This window comes from Nelumbo nucifera, chromosome 2, assembly GCF_055504915.1.
Source record: "Nelumbo nucifera cultivar China Antique chromosome 2, China Antique-T2T, whole genome shotgun sequence".
NCBI classification, from domain to species: Eukaryota; Viridiplantae; Streptophyta; class Magnoliopsida; order Proteales; family Nelumbonaceae; genus Nelumbo; species Nelumbo nucifera.
The window spans coordinates 12,000,095-12,015,991 of NC_142650.1; the positions used below are offsets into that span (position 1 = coordinate 12,000,095).

At 48.0% G+C, this 15,897-nt stretch overlaps 1 protein-coding gene across 3 annotated transcripts in view; it reads right to left on the minus strand.

Annotated features, from left to right (window-relative positions):
• Positions 1-3,871, minus strand: part of LOC104597262 (Tetratricopeptide repeat (TPR)-like superfamily protein) — a 65,051-nt gene extending 61,180 nt beyond the window's left edge. The window contains exon 1 of one of the 3 annotated variants that reach the window (XM_010258716.3): positions 3,483-3,871. In XM_010258716.3, the coding sequence (XP_010257018.1) occupies positions 3,483-3,629 (147 nt within the window). In that variant the 5' untranslated portion in view covers positions 3,630-3,871. The remainder of the gene's footprint in view (positions 1-3,482) is intronic. The other 2 variants (XM_010258717.3, XM_088897600.1) reach the window with 2 other exon arrangements.
• Between the last annotated feature and the right edge of the window lie 12,026 nt (positions 3,872-15,897).

The window sequence follows — 15,897 nt, forward strand, 5'->3', positions numbered from 1 at the left end:
ATATCCAGCTTGGAACATTCTCCTTTGCTTGTCCCCTATGGCATTCACGTGCTTCTTCCGTATGTGACGAAGCTATTAGCCAATTGCATATCTCGTCTAATAGGGTTGGGTGGTTGAATGGGATGCCACAGTGCCTTTATCGCCTCACCGGTTTGCAGATCGCGGCCTCTGGAAGTGACATTTAGTATTTGCTCCATCACATAATGTGCAATGGGCCTTTTCTAATTGCTCATTCATAAACCAACATTACAAAGAATTCATAGAGATCGGATACATATCATACAAACACAGGGACAGGGCTTCCATTCAAAACCAAATCAAACTACAGTACACTTCTACATTAATCTCCAGTCCTAGAGACCCCAAACTAGCATCTTCCTATTGACTCCTTCCTGGCTAGAGCATCAGCACTCTCATTTTCCAATCATGGAACCAATTGAATGAGTAGTTCAGGGAGGATGATAAATGTCTTACTTCTATAGTCCAAAGTCCAAATGCTGAAATCTGAGAAGCAATGGATCTGCCTATCTAAAGGACAACCAGCGGCACATGACAGTCACCTTCAACAATCAAGCCAGCAAGGCCATAGAGTATGCTTGTGTAAGGCCTTGGACAAGTGCAAGGAGCACCCCTGCAAATTTCTACAAAGTTGCCAATGAGAGATGATATTTTTTTTGTTGGGGAGAAGGGGGAGGGAGGGGAAGGGAGAGGGAGGAGATCAATATTACCTTAATATTGGTCCCCAATTATAGAACTAATCTAGGGCCCGTTTAGCGCGTCTTTCCGCGTGGTCTTTCAGTTGTTTACAAGCCGGGAAGACCGATTTTCAGTCTATTTCCATTTGGCACATGGAAGATCTAGCCACCAAAAGGTGGAATGCCGAAAAGACGCGAGAAGCCCATTTTGGGCTGATTTCGGGAAGCTCCAAATGAAGCTTCTCACGTTTTAATCTCGCGTAGAGAGACGCACGTCTGCCAAATGTGCTTCGGGCTGCTCAGATCTTCATGCAAAAGCTCAATGCACCTTTTGCATGTCAAAGCTACCAAAAGATCTTCCCAAAAAGACACGCCAAATGGGCCCCTAGTTTGTTCTAAAATATAGACTCATGTAACCTTTCCTCCAAAACAATAAAAAATATCACAAATTCCATGTTTGCCATTTCTTTTTTTAACTCATAATCCATTGTCTAATTAGAGCAATACCAATCTTAGCCAACAAAGAAAAAGAACAATTACCAATACAAAACATTCTCTTCCACAGTTTTGTTAATTGCTACTATTTAAGTTACCTAAAAGGAAAGAATTCAAGATGCCACAATCATTATCTCCATCAATGGAAAATTTACTTCTGATAAAAGAATATAGTTAATAAAAGAAAAGAAAACAGGAAAAAAAAAAGAAAACATCATCTTGCCTCTCTCTATGAAAAAAAATCAATGAAAAAAGTATTTAAATATTCAATTTATTTTTCTCTAAAAAAGAAATTATCAAGGCAGAGAGACAAAAAGAAATAAAGAAGCTCCATCTTTCTCTAACCAACACTATATCAATTAATTCATTAAAGGTTTGCTGAGATGGACCAGGTTCATCTCATATAATCTTTGTCAAACTCCGTTAGTCAATTTATATTAGCTATTATTTAATACAGAGTATTTGTTAAGGTCCTCCAGGCCCATCTTGGCAAATTTTTTAGCCAAATGAGAGGTTAGCATTTAGTAAATATGAACTGTTATGGGAGCTCCAGGCCCACTATTAGAGTTCCAAAACTAGAAAGCATGTAATTTTGCATTTTTTTGCTCTCTCAGTTAATGTAGTTTATGTGTTGTTCCCTGCTATATTTAGCACTTAGCAGGTGTTGGGACTTCTTTTTTTATCAATCAGGGGCTTAGACTTCTTATTAATAAAATCTCCTTGATCACATTAGTATCAAAGAAGTTATTTAAAAAAACACTTTCCAATATTGGTCCAAGCTATCTGGGATCTTGGGAGCAGTAGACTGGATATGGTCCTAATCTTAGGCATTTTTTGCACAAAATGACTGGTCTCAGACTCAAACCTACATTCTCATGCTTGCTTAGCCCGAGATTTTACCATCACACCGAGTAATGCACCCTGTATTAGTGATCATAGAATAATTTATTTTTTGATATGCTTGTTTATAATCATATTATTTAATAGTTTAATACCGATGACGTTATTATTCAGAATCATTGTTCTTCGCTAGGTTCTTATTACATATTTAAACTGTTTCATTTATTATTCTGTGATTCTGATTTTTCTCTGTTTATTTAAGACCATATAAGTAGGTGTTATATTGATGACATAATAATTGTATTTGATAATTAATTGATGAAAATAAAATTGTTCTTTGATAGCTTTCTGTCACATATTTAAATTGTTTCATTTTTCTACTAATTGTAATACGGGTTCAAAGTGATGAATAAAAGCACTCAATCATTGCATGCATTAATGCATTAAGGCTGCATCTGCCGTCTTTTCCGTTCATTAATTTGATGAATTTTGTGATTCCAAGAATCACTTTTAAGTTTGAATTTATGAAAACTGTTGGAACTAATTCCTTTTTCTGATCTCCGAGAAAACATTATATTTTTTTAACAGAGAAAAAACATTCTAATTATTGATTCTGTGAAGCTAAAAAAAAATATAATCAGAAGAGAAATATTTTTGGCTGAAACCCCATTCTTCAAATAGTAATTCTTTGAAGAATTTTAACCACACATAGCCTAAACGGAATGATGAACATGTTTTAGGGGGAAAATAAGCATTTTCCCTTATTTTAGTTATGCACTGGCCCTCTCAAGAGAAAACTTCCAACACTGCCTACATTTCTAGGAGCAAAGGTCTCACGTCAGAAAAATGCAAACAATTTCTTATACTGGTAATAGCATTAACAGCCTATACAATAAACATAAACAAACCATCCGGCTCTTCCTAATAAACGATATTGGAATCAAAAAAGCATAACATTAAATGTACAAAAAAGAGAATCATCACACTGTAACTGAGATGTTAAGTCAGAAGCACTTCAAAGTGCCACTTATTGGCATTGCATCCACCTTTAGAGTGATATGGTAGCAGGATTTCACCTCTCGTATAGTGAAAATTTTGTCTAACTATGAACAAAACAAGAACACGTGCACATGACAGAATTATGCATGCTTCAATCTTTCCTAAAGTCAAACGCAAGCTTGCTTATTCTTCTTTTCAATAGCAAAAGGAGTAATAACAATTAGTGCATCAAATAAAGTAAGTAATAATAGTTCATTGTTAGACTCGGAGCTCCAATGACAAACGAAAGACGACAAAAGCAGGTTCCAAATGAAAGTTTTCTGAAACAACTTTCATGATGAAAGTACTCGATAGACACAAGTAAGAAATGTATATGGATAATGTGAAGTGAAGGCACAATATTCCACTGTTGGCGCAACGTTCATATATATTGAACAGTGGAGGACAACTTACAAGAGCGTAGGGAGAGTTGGGATACTTAGAGAGCAAAGCAGTTGAAAGCTTCAGTGCATGCTTGAATTGGCGAGAGTCAACGGCGTCCCATATCGGTCGAACCCGACGCTCCGGAATTCCCCCCGCCATGCCGAACTTTGACGCCATTACAGTTGCCGTTAGGATCTTAGGGTTTCGTTGGAGTCGTTCCTCTCTCTCTCTCTCTCTAATCTATATATTCGTTCATTTGCGTCTGTCTATGTGCGTTAGAGAGATACCCTCCTCCGATGACTGCTTCAGGAAACAAAAATGGGGGTGAAGAGAACTAAGAAAGGGTTTTAGGCGTCGGCTCCGTTGGATGGATTACTCGGATTTGCGTGTTGGCAAAATGGCGCCCTTTAGGTACACCAAACTCGGTGTGTGAAAACCTAAATAGGATGTTTGGTGACGAGTAATATTTCGATCAATGTTTTGGAACCGGATTCGGGTTTAGGACGATAGGAGTGAGTTGTGACTTAAGAGTTATGACCCGAACTGGAGTTTCGTATTTAACTTTTGACCCGTACCACCATACGTCCATACACCCACACCGCTTATCGCAAGAACCTGGAAGGCTTCAGCGTTTGGATTGAGCTGTTAAAAAGCGGCTCATGTTAAGCATCCATGTTCCGGAGGGCTTCTGTTAAAAAACGTGTGGAGCCACTCGGCACACCTTCTTAAAGGACATTTAATCTCGGTTTGGTTTGTGGGATGGGGATGATAAAAAATGGAATATTCCAAAAATATTTTATTTTCTCGTATTTGTTTTGAGGAAAAGAGTGGGATGGGGTGAGAAAAATGTGGGATGTCAGAATTCAAAATCAATGATTTGGGGTCACACCAAACCCGTGCAACCTCGGTGGAAAAATTTGAGAAAATTCAGAGTTTTCATCTCCCTCCTCCCGTAAACGACGACGCCGAAGGTCCACGTGCATTAACAACAACACAGTCCTTGCTCTAGAGCGCATGCTACCACCAACATAAACCAAAGAAATCCGATTCAGATAGAAGAAAACCACCAGCATAAACTAGAGAAATCCGTAGCGACCACGCCAAATATTCCAAAAAGTTTCTACAAAATGAATTTAACATAAACCAGAGAAATCGACGATGAGAGTCCCATATGCATCTTCTCCAGCAAGTTGGAATCCTTAGAAACTACAAAGACACCATTTTTTTTCTTTTTGAGTCGGAAATAATACGGGCATATTGAAATCCTCAAAAAATGCCAAAATTATCATAATTTCCCATCAATATCAACAAGTTCAATCTCCATAATTCAACTGGAACATGCGGAGCAATAAGGTAAACGAAATGCAACTAGTGGGTCCATATGAACGAGCTTTCTATTTTCCATTGAAATGGACATTGAATAAAACCTCTTAAGTGATCAAAAAGGAAGAAAAAAAATATTGTGAGCATCAACAAGCTAAAACTAATTATTAGATAAGAATATTCAATCGAGCTAGACGGAACGACAAAGTTAAGTAACAAGGAGAGACACACACTCAGCGTTTCTTGGTTCTATTATGCATTTGTCTCAAAAGAGAATAGGCACATCGTGTAATGGGGCAGTGTGCATCATGTCTAAGGCCGGCAACAATGATGCGCCGCAGGTCACGCCAGTGCCAGCTGTTAACGATTTAAGGGAAGGCCAGACACCATTAACGAGACTGAAGTTATATGAGGTGGAAGAATTTTTTACCCTCGAGTTTAAGCGTGGGTTGTCGGTGTATAGGTCAAGGAAACAAATAGATTGAAAGAAGAAGAAGAAGAAGATAATAAGAAAATAAGAAGAAGATAGGAGAAATAGAGTGCGAGAAGTGGGAGATGAAGGGGTAGCCGTCGCCTCTGTTCGTCCGAAGATGAATGTGAACAGTGCCATTTTTATCCCCTTTTACACTTTCTCATCCCATCCCAACAACCAAACAATGGAAAGTTTAATTTTTACACTTTCCTATCCCATCCCATCCCACTCAAATCTTCCCACAAACCAAACAGAGCCTTAGATCATTTATTTGGAGTGCATTGTATTAACTAAGCGGTGGTTGAGTGTCCGTGCTCCATAAAGTAAATCAGAGTAGCAGTATATATATTTGAGCAGTAGTTTGGGAGTTCAAGACTAGCTTCTGAAACTTTTAATGCAGACAAATTTTGTCATTCCTAAGTGGAGCCCAACTTGAAATGCCAAATGTCACATCCCGAAAGCCCTTCCAAACATGCACAAATCCTTTTGCGAAGATTTTGACTTCTATGTACCATAGTGTCGCTTTTGCCTAACACATCCCTAGGAATGGCAATAGGGCGGGGTCGGGTTTTGCTTGCCCGATACCCGACCCTGAATTGAAATTCCTCGTCCCGTCCTTGCCCCGAATCCCTCACAATGCTAAAAATCTTGACCTCATCCCCATTTCCCGCCCCCAAATTTGCCCCACCCACCCCGGTCATTCTTACTTTTATATTTATAAATTTGTTTTTTATTTTTTTGAAACATATGTAAAACTATTTTATATTATGTAATATATTATAATATAATATATATTAGCATATATTAATAATTTTGTATGTATTGTGCTATATAATATAGTCGAGGTTGGGGTGGACAAATACCGTCCCCAACCCCCAGAGTTTCGGGTTTTCCTTGAACCCGCCCCAACCAGGGCTGGGCAGGCCCCACAGGGACAGGTCAATTTGCCATATTTACACAGTCCCACATATCTTATGAGCCCATTTAGAAGGGCTTTTGTGTTGGAGGTGATCAGTAGGGGTGCTCATGGTTCGGTTAACCGAACCGTAGGGTATTTTTTCAACGAACCGACTTGATTGGTTTTTTAAATATCTAAACCAAAACCGAACCGATGCAATCGGTTAACCGTGGTTCGGTTTTTCAGTTTTTTTATTCATTTAAAATAAAATAAAAAAAAGACTAAAATTATCGGTGACTCGATGGTTGTTGTCGGTGTCGGATTTTTCGAAGATGGTGGTTGCTATCGTGTCGGCACTAGTTGGTGCCGGTGGTTGCTGTTAGAAGTCTGGCGGAGACGCCAAGAGGAGAGGTGAGAAAGAGAGAAGAGAGACAGAAGTCTGTTTGATGGGCTTGGTGCTGTTGTTGGTGCTTGTTTGCTGGTGAGGCGACGACCAGTGTTGTCGCTTAGTGCTACAGCTGCTGCCATGCTGATGGTTTGAAAAGTAAAGTTAGTAAACCGATGGACAATTAATGGAGACTGTCACACTGCCCAACTTTAAATTGAAAGTTTACTTTTCCAAAAAAAAAACAATTGAAAGTTTCAAGCCGAACTGTGACACTCAAGATTGGCAGTCTGGCACTGTCAAACTAGCAATGCCAATAGTCTCTTAGACTGTCAAACTCCTTTGATCAAATTTAAAAAATATGCATATATCGATTGGTACGATTAACAAATTTTTTGATTCAGTTTCGATCGGTTTTTTTGGTCGGTTCAATTTTTCGTTTTTTTTTGCTCACCCCTAGTGATCATGTGAGTTAGGTTGATTGAACCATAATTGTTGTGATTGTTAATGGTTTTTACCAAGCACAACTTTATGAATATCGTAAGCCACATTTTAAAGGCATTTCCTAATTGATGAAGGAAAATTTGGCCCGACCTCGCGTTCGCCCGACGCGTAGCAAAGGCAAACAGCTCGGGACAGTAGAGCACCCAAAGCGAACATCGGAAGCAAGTCAAAACTCACTACCGAACCCCAACTCCAGATCGCTGTGTTTAGTCCGAGCTCCTTGTTAAAAGCGAACTCCCTGTTAAAGGTCCCGGCTCCCTAAAACCCGAGCTCCCTAAGTCCTAGCTCGGTACCAAGAGCCCGAGCTCCCTAAAGAACCCGAGCTAAAGGACCCAAACTCCCTAAAACCCGAGCTCCCTAAAGAACCCGAGCTAAAGGACCCAAACTCCCTAAAACCCGAGCTCCCTAAAGAAACCGAGCTAAAGGACCCGAACTCCCTAAAGAACCTGAGCCTCCCAAGTCTAAGCTCCCTACTAGGAGACCGAGCTCCCTGATAAGAGCGAGCTCCCTGCGAGGAGCGCGAACTGTACTGGGCCCCAAGCCTCACGAAGCTGACCCGGGCTGACCCATGGCAGCTCGAAGCATTCCAAACCGAACTCAAGGCACCTCGCTCGCCACTCCAACACCACTTCCAAAACACCAGGCCCGCCAGACGTACCTGATGCCAAGGACGTCCCCATCCAAGGGCGGCGTACCCGACTGATTCGGGATTTGACGCCTGACAGCCGCATCTCAAACAGCTTCCTGCCACCGCCACCTGCAACCGTCGTCACTAGCCGGAGAGACGGCTCCGACAGAAGGAACAGTGGCGGTTCTGCCCGACCAGAGGAAGTGACACCTGAACTGGCAGGAGTTCAGAAGTAATCATGCCCGACCTGACGGAGGCCTGGAAGTGAGTACGCGAGGTGGTTATAAAAGGATTCTACCCCCCCCAGGGAGGAGGTATGCTAACTCTCGCGCTATCTGGTTATTCTTGCCTCTGAAGGATTCTAACTTGAACTTCGGAGCCCTTATGCCGGGTTCTCCCCGGAGCTTCTCTTCTCCCATTTCAGGTTCCTGTTACTCACTCCAGAGGCAAAATCGTCAACAGCTAAGACCGGCCAGATTGTGCTTCATCAATTGGCACCGTCTGTGGGAACGCTTCAAAAAGCCTCCCTCCAAACTTTCATATCCTTTCCTTCTTCTCTGAAAAACTCATTACTTATGGCCTCATCCAGCAACGCCGGACGCGGCACAGAGACAAACACCATCGGGGAACAGCTCCAAGTTCCCGTGGTGTGTGTAGGGCAGTTCACCATCCCCCTCACGGTGGATGGAATCCCCAATCTGACTACGCCACAAGCGGTGGCACCTGTAAGCCTGCCCTCCGCAAACATCTCCTTCCCTCTTCCCATCGAGACCACCTTCACAGAACCGACCGCCGTCCCCCTGGCAGCTAGCCAGAATCGGTTGGACGACTTAATGCAATGCATGCGGGCAATGCAAGCCCAGATGCAGCAGTTCCAGCAACACCAAGTGTTGCACAACCTCTCCCAATACCACTATCAGCAGCAGTTTCCCCAACTGACACCAAACCAACCACCGCTTCCACCTTGCCACCCTGCCCCGAAGCCAGTAAAGGCCTATCCGCAGGATGGGCGCCTTCACCAAGGAAAGGCCTCCAGGCCCCAGAATCCCCCAAACAGCCAGGCCTCGTCCCCAGGTCGGAGAGAAAGAAAAGTCGTCCCCGCCTCGCGGCTTGCAGGCGGATCAGGAACCTCGCCCGCGAGGTCAGCACCTCGGGTCTCAAAACTGGAGTCCCCACTGGTGGAAAACCGATTCGGCGCACTGGCAGCAACGGACTACCAGAATTCCGAGCCCATCGAGCTCGGCAACACGGAGGCCAGCAGCGCCAGCACAAGGCCCACTCAGCAGCGAAGACGCCGTCGAAGTCGACGGACCGCCACCCGCGTCCTGTCCGAGCTCAGAGGCAAAGGCGAGACGAGCTCGGACGAGGTAGGAATCGCCCCGATTCTCTCAGTTCCTTCCCCCCTCGCCTCAGAACTCCTGGCAGTCCCCTTGCCTAGAGATTTCAAGCTCCCGCCCCTAGACAAGTACGACGGATCCTTCGACCCCAACGATCACGTGGACGCTTTCCAGTTCCAAATGCACCTCGCCAGGGCCAGTGAATCATGCATGTGCGTGGCCTTCACCACCACCCTCAAGGGGGTAGCCCGCACTTGGTACAGGAACCTAGCCCCCGGATCGATAAAGTGTTGGGCTCAGTTCGTGCAGGTCTTCACTGCACACTTTGTTACCAGCAAACGGTGCCCCAGAGCAGAGGAAAGCATCTTTGGGGTAGTCCAAAGGGAAGGAGAACCCATACGGGGCTACATCAAACGATTCAACGAGGCATGCTTACAGATACCTCGGTTAGACCCCGCGGTACAGCTCGCCGCAGCAAAAAGAGGGGTGACGCACAAGGAATTCAAGTGGCACATGGTAGCTAACCAGCCCGCGACCGTGGCCGAGTTCCTCAAGCTCGCGGACAAGTTCATGAGGACGGAGGAGGAAATCAACCAAAGAACCGAGGGCGGAAACGAGAAAAGAAAGAGGGACGGCGAGCCCTCTAGCTCGGCCGACCGGAAAAACACGGCCTGGGACCCGAAACTGAACCAGTCGTTCCGAGCTCCCCCGCTAGCTCGGACGGATTACACGCCACTGAACACAAGGCGGACCGAGATCCTAATGACGATCAAGGACGCCCCTTTCGTGAAATGGCCACCTCGCCTAAAGGGAAATCCGAACGAAAGAAACAAGAACTTGTATTGTAGTTTCCATAGGGACCACGGTCACAGTACCGAGCAGTGCAATAACCTCCGAGACGAGATAGAGGGGCTCATCCGTCGCGGATACTTAAGGAACTTTGTACAGCACAACAATAATAGCAATAAAGCGGATCAGCCGGGCGAGCACTTAAAAGACGCCCCGGAGACTAGCAGCAGGCCTGCTGAACCGATGCAGCGACAGCCTCCGGCAGAAAGGCCAGTGCGGGGAACCATCCATGTAATTGTGGGAGGTTCAGTGGTGGCGGGGTGCACATCAGCGGCAGCTCGGACCTCAGTTCGCGAAGCGGTCCTCGAGGAGCGGAACCCCCCGAAGAGCCGATCCTTTTCACAGAAGACGACGCGCGGGGAGTTCGCTACCCTCACGACGACGCACTCGTCATTAAACTCAGGATCAGCGACTTCGAAGTTAGGCGCGTACTCGTAGATTCAGGCAGCTCGGCGGACATCCTATTCAAGTCGGCATTTGATCAGCTACAGCTGCCAAGGAGCGAACTAAAACCTGCGAGCACTCCCCTGGTGGGCTTCAACGGGGAGGAAGTCAGGCCCCTTGGGAAGATAACGGTGTCCGTGGAAGTTGGCACATGGCCTTGTGCGGCCAGACTCAGCCACGATTTTCTGGTGGTCGCGACCCCCTCCCCATACAACGCCATAATAGGACGGCCAATCACGCATATCCTGCGGGCGGTGGTCTCTACCTATTATTTGGCAATGAAGTTCCCTACGGACTTCGGTGTGGGGGTAGTGCGGGGCGACCAGCTCGAGTCCCGCAAGTGCTACGTCGCCGCCCTAAAGGGCAAGTCCAAGCCGGCCGGCGACCTCGACCTGGAGTGGCCTACGGAGCAAGGCGAAGAACGAGCCTCGCTGACAGAAGAGACAGTCGCGATCCCGACCTTACCTACGGACCCATCTCGCGCACTCCAGATTGGTGCTTCTGTCAAGGAACCCCTACGGGCCGAACTGGTAAGTTTTTTACTCCAAAATTTAGATATTTTTGCGTGGTCCGCGGCCGAAATGCCCAGTATTGACCCTAGTCTTATAACTCACAAACTCAACACTGACCCTTTAGTCAGACCCGTTAGACAGAAGAAACGGAACTTAGCCCCGGAGCGCTGGAAAGCGGTCGACGAGGAAGTCGAAAAGCTCCTCGCGGCAGACTTCATAAGGGAAGTCCATTACCCGAGCTGGGTGGCCAACCCTGTGCTGGTGAAAAAGGCGAACGGCAAGTGGCGCATGTGCGTCGACTACACCGACCTGAACCGAGCTTGCCCGAAAGACTGCTTCCCCCTTCCTAGGATCGACCGTCTAGTGGACGCGACCTCGGGACACGAATTGCTAAGTTTCCTGGATGCCTACTCAGGCTACAACCAAATCCGGATGGACCAGTCCGATGAGGAAAAAACCAGCTTCATAACCGAATTCGGTATATACTGTTACAAGGTCATGCCCTTCGGGTTAAAAAACGCCGGGGCGACCTTCCAAAGACTTGTAAATAAGCTGTTTCGGCCCCTGATCGACACAAAGATAGAGTGCTATGTAGACGACATGGTCGTCAAAACGCAGTTTTCACAAGAATTAATACAGGACTTAGATTCTGTCTTCCAAATCCTGCGTCGGTATAACATGAAATTAAACCCCAACAAATGCGTCTTCGGCGTCACCTCGGGCAAGTTCCTGGGCTACGTTGTCAATCGATGTCCTATCGAGGCCAACCCAGACAAAATACAAGCTATCCTAGATATGAGACCACCCCGGAAAATAAAAGAAGTCCAAAGGCTGAACGACCGCATAGCCGCCCTAAGCCGCTTCATGTCCAAATCGGCAGACCGTTGCCTACCCTTCTTCAAAGCGATCAAAGGCAAAGGGTTCGAATGGACCCAAGACTGTCAGCTCGCATTTGACGAGCTAAAAGGCTACCTCGCCAAAGTACCAACCTTAGCTCGGCCTGAGGAAGGCGAAGTCTTGGAGCTATACCTCTCGGCCAGCGACGAGGTGGTCAGTTCGGTACTAGTAAAGGAGGCAGACCGGGTCCAACAACCCATATATTATGTTAGTAAAATCTTGCAGGGAGCAGAGACAAGGTACTCGCAGATAGAAAAGCTAGCGTATGCTCTGGTGATAGCAGCACGGAAACTCCGCCCGTACTTCCAGGCCCACATCGTCATCGTCCTGACCGACAAACCTCTGAGGCAAGTCTTACTCAAACCCGAGGTTTCCGGCCGGCTGACGAAGTGGTCCATCGAGCTCAGCGAGTACGATCTCCAGTACAAGCCAAGAACTGCCATCAAGGCTCAAGCCTTGGCAGATTTTATCGCAGAATGCACGTTTAGCCTCGAAGCCCTTGAGCCGGTAGAGCCCGAGATCCCCAGTTCGGGCGAACTCGGAGCTCCCGAGCCAAACGAGTCCGAACCCCGCGAAGTAGCAGCCAGTATGGCATCCCTCCTGGTTAGACCAAGCGCGAACTGGGAGGAGGAGCCCTGGATCCTTCACGTAGATGGCTCCTCGAACCAACAAGGCAGCGGGGCTGGAATAGTGCTACGCGGCCCAGGCGGAACAAAACTGGAATACGCACTACGCTTTGAGTTCGTGGCATCCAACAACGAGGCAGAATACAAGGCACTGATAGCCGAGCTAAACCTAGCGCGCAAGGTCGGAGCAAAGCACGTGGTTATCTGCAGTGATTCCCAGCTCGTGGTCAACCAAGTTACAGGCGAGTACGAAGCACGCGAACTCACTATGATTGCGTACTTGGCAAAAGTAAAGGAAGCTCTGCTCAACTTCCAATCACACTTCATCAAGCAAATCCCGAGGTCAGAGAACGCTGAGGCCGACGCCCTGTCCCGACTGGCTAGCACGAGCCACAACGCCAGGAGAACCGTGTACATAGAAGACTTGCCTCGGCCCAGCATTCTCGGTGGGGCAGAAGAGGTCGCTCCCGTCACCGAAGCTGAGCCGAGCTGGATTGACCCACTCGCGAGCTTCCTGTTAGACGGAACACTCCCCGCGGACCGCAACACAGCCAAGAGGGTGCAGCGCCAGGCAGCCAAATACGTCATGATAGACGCGGTTGTACAGACGATCCTACACGCTCCCCTATCTGCGATGCTTGCGCCCAGCCGATGCCGAGCTGGTACTCCGCGACATCCACGAAGGCTTGTGTGGCGGACACCTGGGGAGCAGAGCCCTCGCCCAAAAGGCACTTCGACAAAGATACTACTGGCCAACGATGAAGGCGGAGGCAATCGAGCTCGTCAGAAAATGCGGCAAGTGTCAGAAGCATGCCAGCATCCACCATCAGCCCGCTGCCGACCTCAAATACCTCACCAGTCCTTGGCCCTTCGCCCAATGGGGCATCGACCTCCTGGGGCCATTCCCACCAGCGACAGGCGGGAGGAAATTCCTAGTGGTGGCAGTAGATTATTTCACAAAGTGGATAGAAGCCGAACCCCTGGCAATAGTTACAGCCCGAAACATACAAAACTTCTTTTGGAAGAACATCGTATGTCGTTTCGGGCTACCTCGGGTACTGATCTCCGACAATGGCAAACAGTTCGAAGACATCAAGTTCCAAGAATGGTGCCAAAGTATGGGAATTAGTCAGAACTTCACATCGGTCGCACACCCGCAGGCAAATGGCCAAACAGAAGTAATGAACAGAGCCATCCTCCGCGGACTAAAAACGCGATTGGACCGAGCCAAAGGTTTATGGGCAGACGAACTACCAAGTGTTTTATGGGCACACCGAACCACGGAAAAGACCGCCACGGGTGAGACCCCCTTTAACCTCACCTATGGCACCGAAGCAGTGATCCCGGCGGAAATCGAAGTGCCTACGTTATGACTGGAAGCGTACGACGAACGGACAAACGAGGGCGAGTTGCGCACCAACCTCGACCTACTGGACGAAGTGAGAGACCTCGCGCAGATCCGAACTACGGCTTACCAACAAAAGGTAGCTCGGTACTACAACGCGCGAGTAAAAAAGAGGAACTTCCGCGTCGGCGACCTGGTTCTCCGTAAGGTCATGGTGCCCGAACCCGGCGTAGGGAAACTGGGACCGAACTGGGAAGGACCCTACAGAGTAATGAAAACACTTGGTGGGGGAGCGTACGAGCTCGGAACCCTAGAAGGGAAACAAGTACCCCGAGCATGGAACGTTGTCAACTTGAGAAGGTACTATCTATAGGCCACCAAAGCAAGTACGCCAAAGTCATTTCATTAAACAAACTGACGGACCGAAATGGTCAGTTCGGCAAAAAATATAAGCTCGAAGACACCAGTACATGAACAAAAAGACGTTTCATTTCAAAACAGATGTGTACATTTCATTTCATTTTATTTTACAAGCCCGGAGCTACTTCATCGTTATTAGAAGCATCTTCGACAATGCCCGAAGGACCTGCCTCCCCCTCGGAGTCTGGTTCGGCATCCGCGGCATTAGCCATCTCCGGAGTGATGCGCGAAGTGGATATGGCGCTGGTATCGAGGTCGGGGTACGTATTCTGGATCATCCACCGACTTAGCTTGAAACCCCTCCTGTAGGAGTCTACCATCAGGTCATCGAAATCCGGCGAAGCAATGTAATCGCTGACAGCCTTCTTCTTCGCGTCTTCGATGCCCTGAGAGAAGATCTGAGTCCTCTCCCTGATATCCTCCTGAAGATATTCGACCTGGTGCTCCAAGTCCAGCTTCATTTCCACCATGCGCTGCACCACCACCCCCATGGCCTCGGCATCCCTCTGAGACCTCGCCTGCCTAGACCGCGCACGGCGAGCAGCAGCATCAGCAGCGCGAGCATTCTCCTCAGCAGTCCGAGCATTCTCCTCGGCAGCCCGAGCAGCCTCCTCGGCAGCTCGCGCCTGCCGCGAGCATTTCTCCACTTGGTTCGCCAAGGTGTGAATGGAGGAGTTCACCTATCAAAGGAAAAGGAGATCAGAGAAACGAATGAAAAAAATAGAAGCTAAACTCGGAGGCAGGCCACTTACCACCATGGCATGAGTAACGGCACGGCAGGCCACTTGGTGCAGAGGGAGCTCGGTCCACGCCGCGACTTCCTCAGGAAACGTCGCCTCCTTACTCCGCTGAAGAGCATGCACGGGCGACAGCACGCTCCGGAAGTCCCCCGGGGCCTTCGAGCCCGACGGCCCAGCTCGTATATGAGTGGACTCGGAATAAGCGGGAGCCCCCGTGTGTGTGGTTTCAGCATAAGGAGCCCCCGCCGGCCTCTGCATGGGAGGAACCATCTCGGGCTCCTCTGCCGGACAGTCCGGCACCTCGGGCTCCGCAGCTCGGGATGGCTCGGCGCGAGCTCGCTTGGCCACCCACTTTCTCCTCTTCATCCCCTCGAATAAGCGCGCACCTCGTGACCCTCGTGAATCCATTGTACCTGCGAAAAGGAGTTCGGCATCAGTAAGACGTAAGCAAAGAACAAGACAATATCACTAGGGAAAGAACCTACCCGAACTCAGGCCCGCAGCAATAAGCTTGGCCTCCGTCAGATACCATTGGCAATCCAGCCCAAGCCGCGCCCATTGCCGAAGGCCCTCCGCCGTCTCCTCATCAAGTGTGACGCCGGAATCAGGAGCGGCCACCCCCCAGCCGGTTTGAAACGGCCACCCCATCGCACTTTGCACCCCGAAATAGTCCCGCTTCCACGCCGGGACCTTATTGGGGAGTCCGTGTAAGAGCTTGAAGCCCGGGCGAGGGGACAGGTAGTATGCCCGCCTACGCCCAGGGAGGGGACCCACTTGCTTTTTCAACATCAAGATAGAAGAAAAAATCTCCAGATCCAGAGGGAAGTTCTCGTCGCAAAATAAAGAGATCATTCCCACTAAGTTCCTAATAGAGTTCGGGTGAAGCTGGCCAACCGTCACACCGAAGTGATTTAGGACCTCGACAACAAGAGGGTGGAAGGGCAGTCGCAGCCCCGCGGCGAGCTGTTCCCGGAAAATCACCATCTCATCAGGGCCATGTTCCCAAGGAAAGCTCCCCGTAGGGATAAAATAACCGTACTCACTGGGCAAATTATAGTAGTCTAC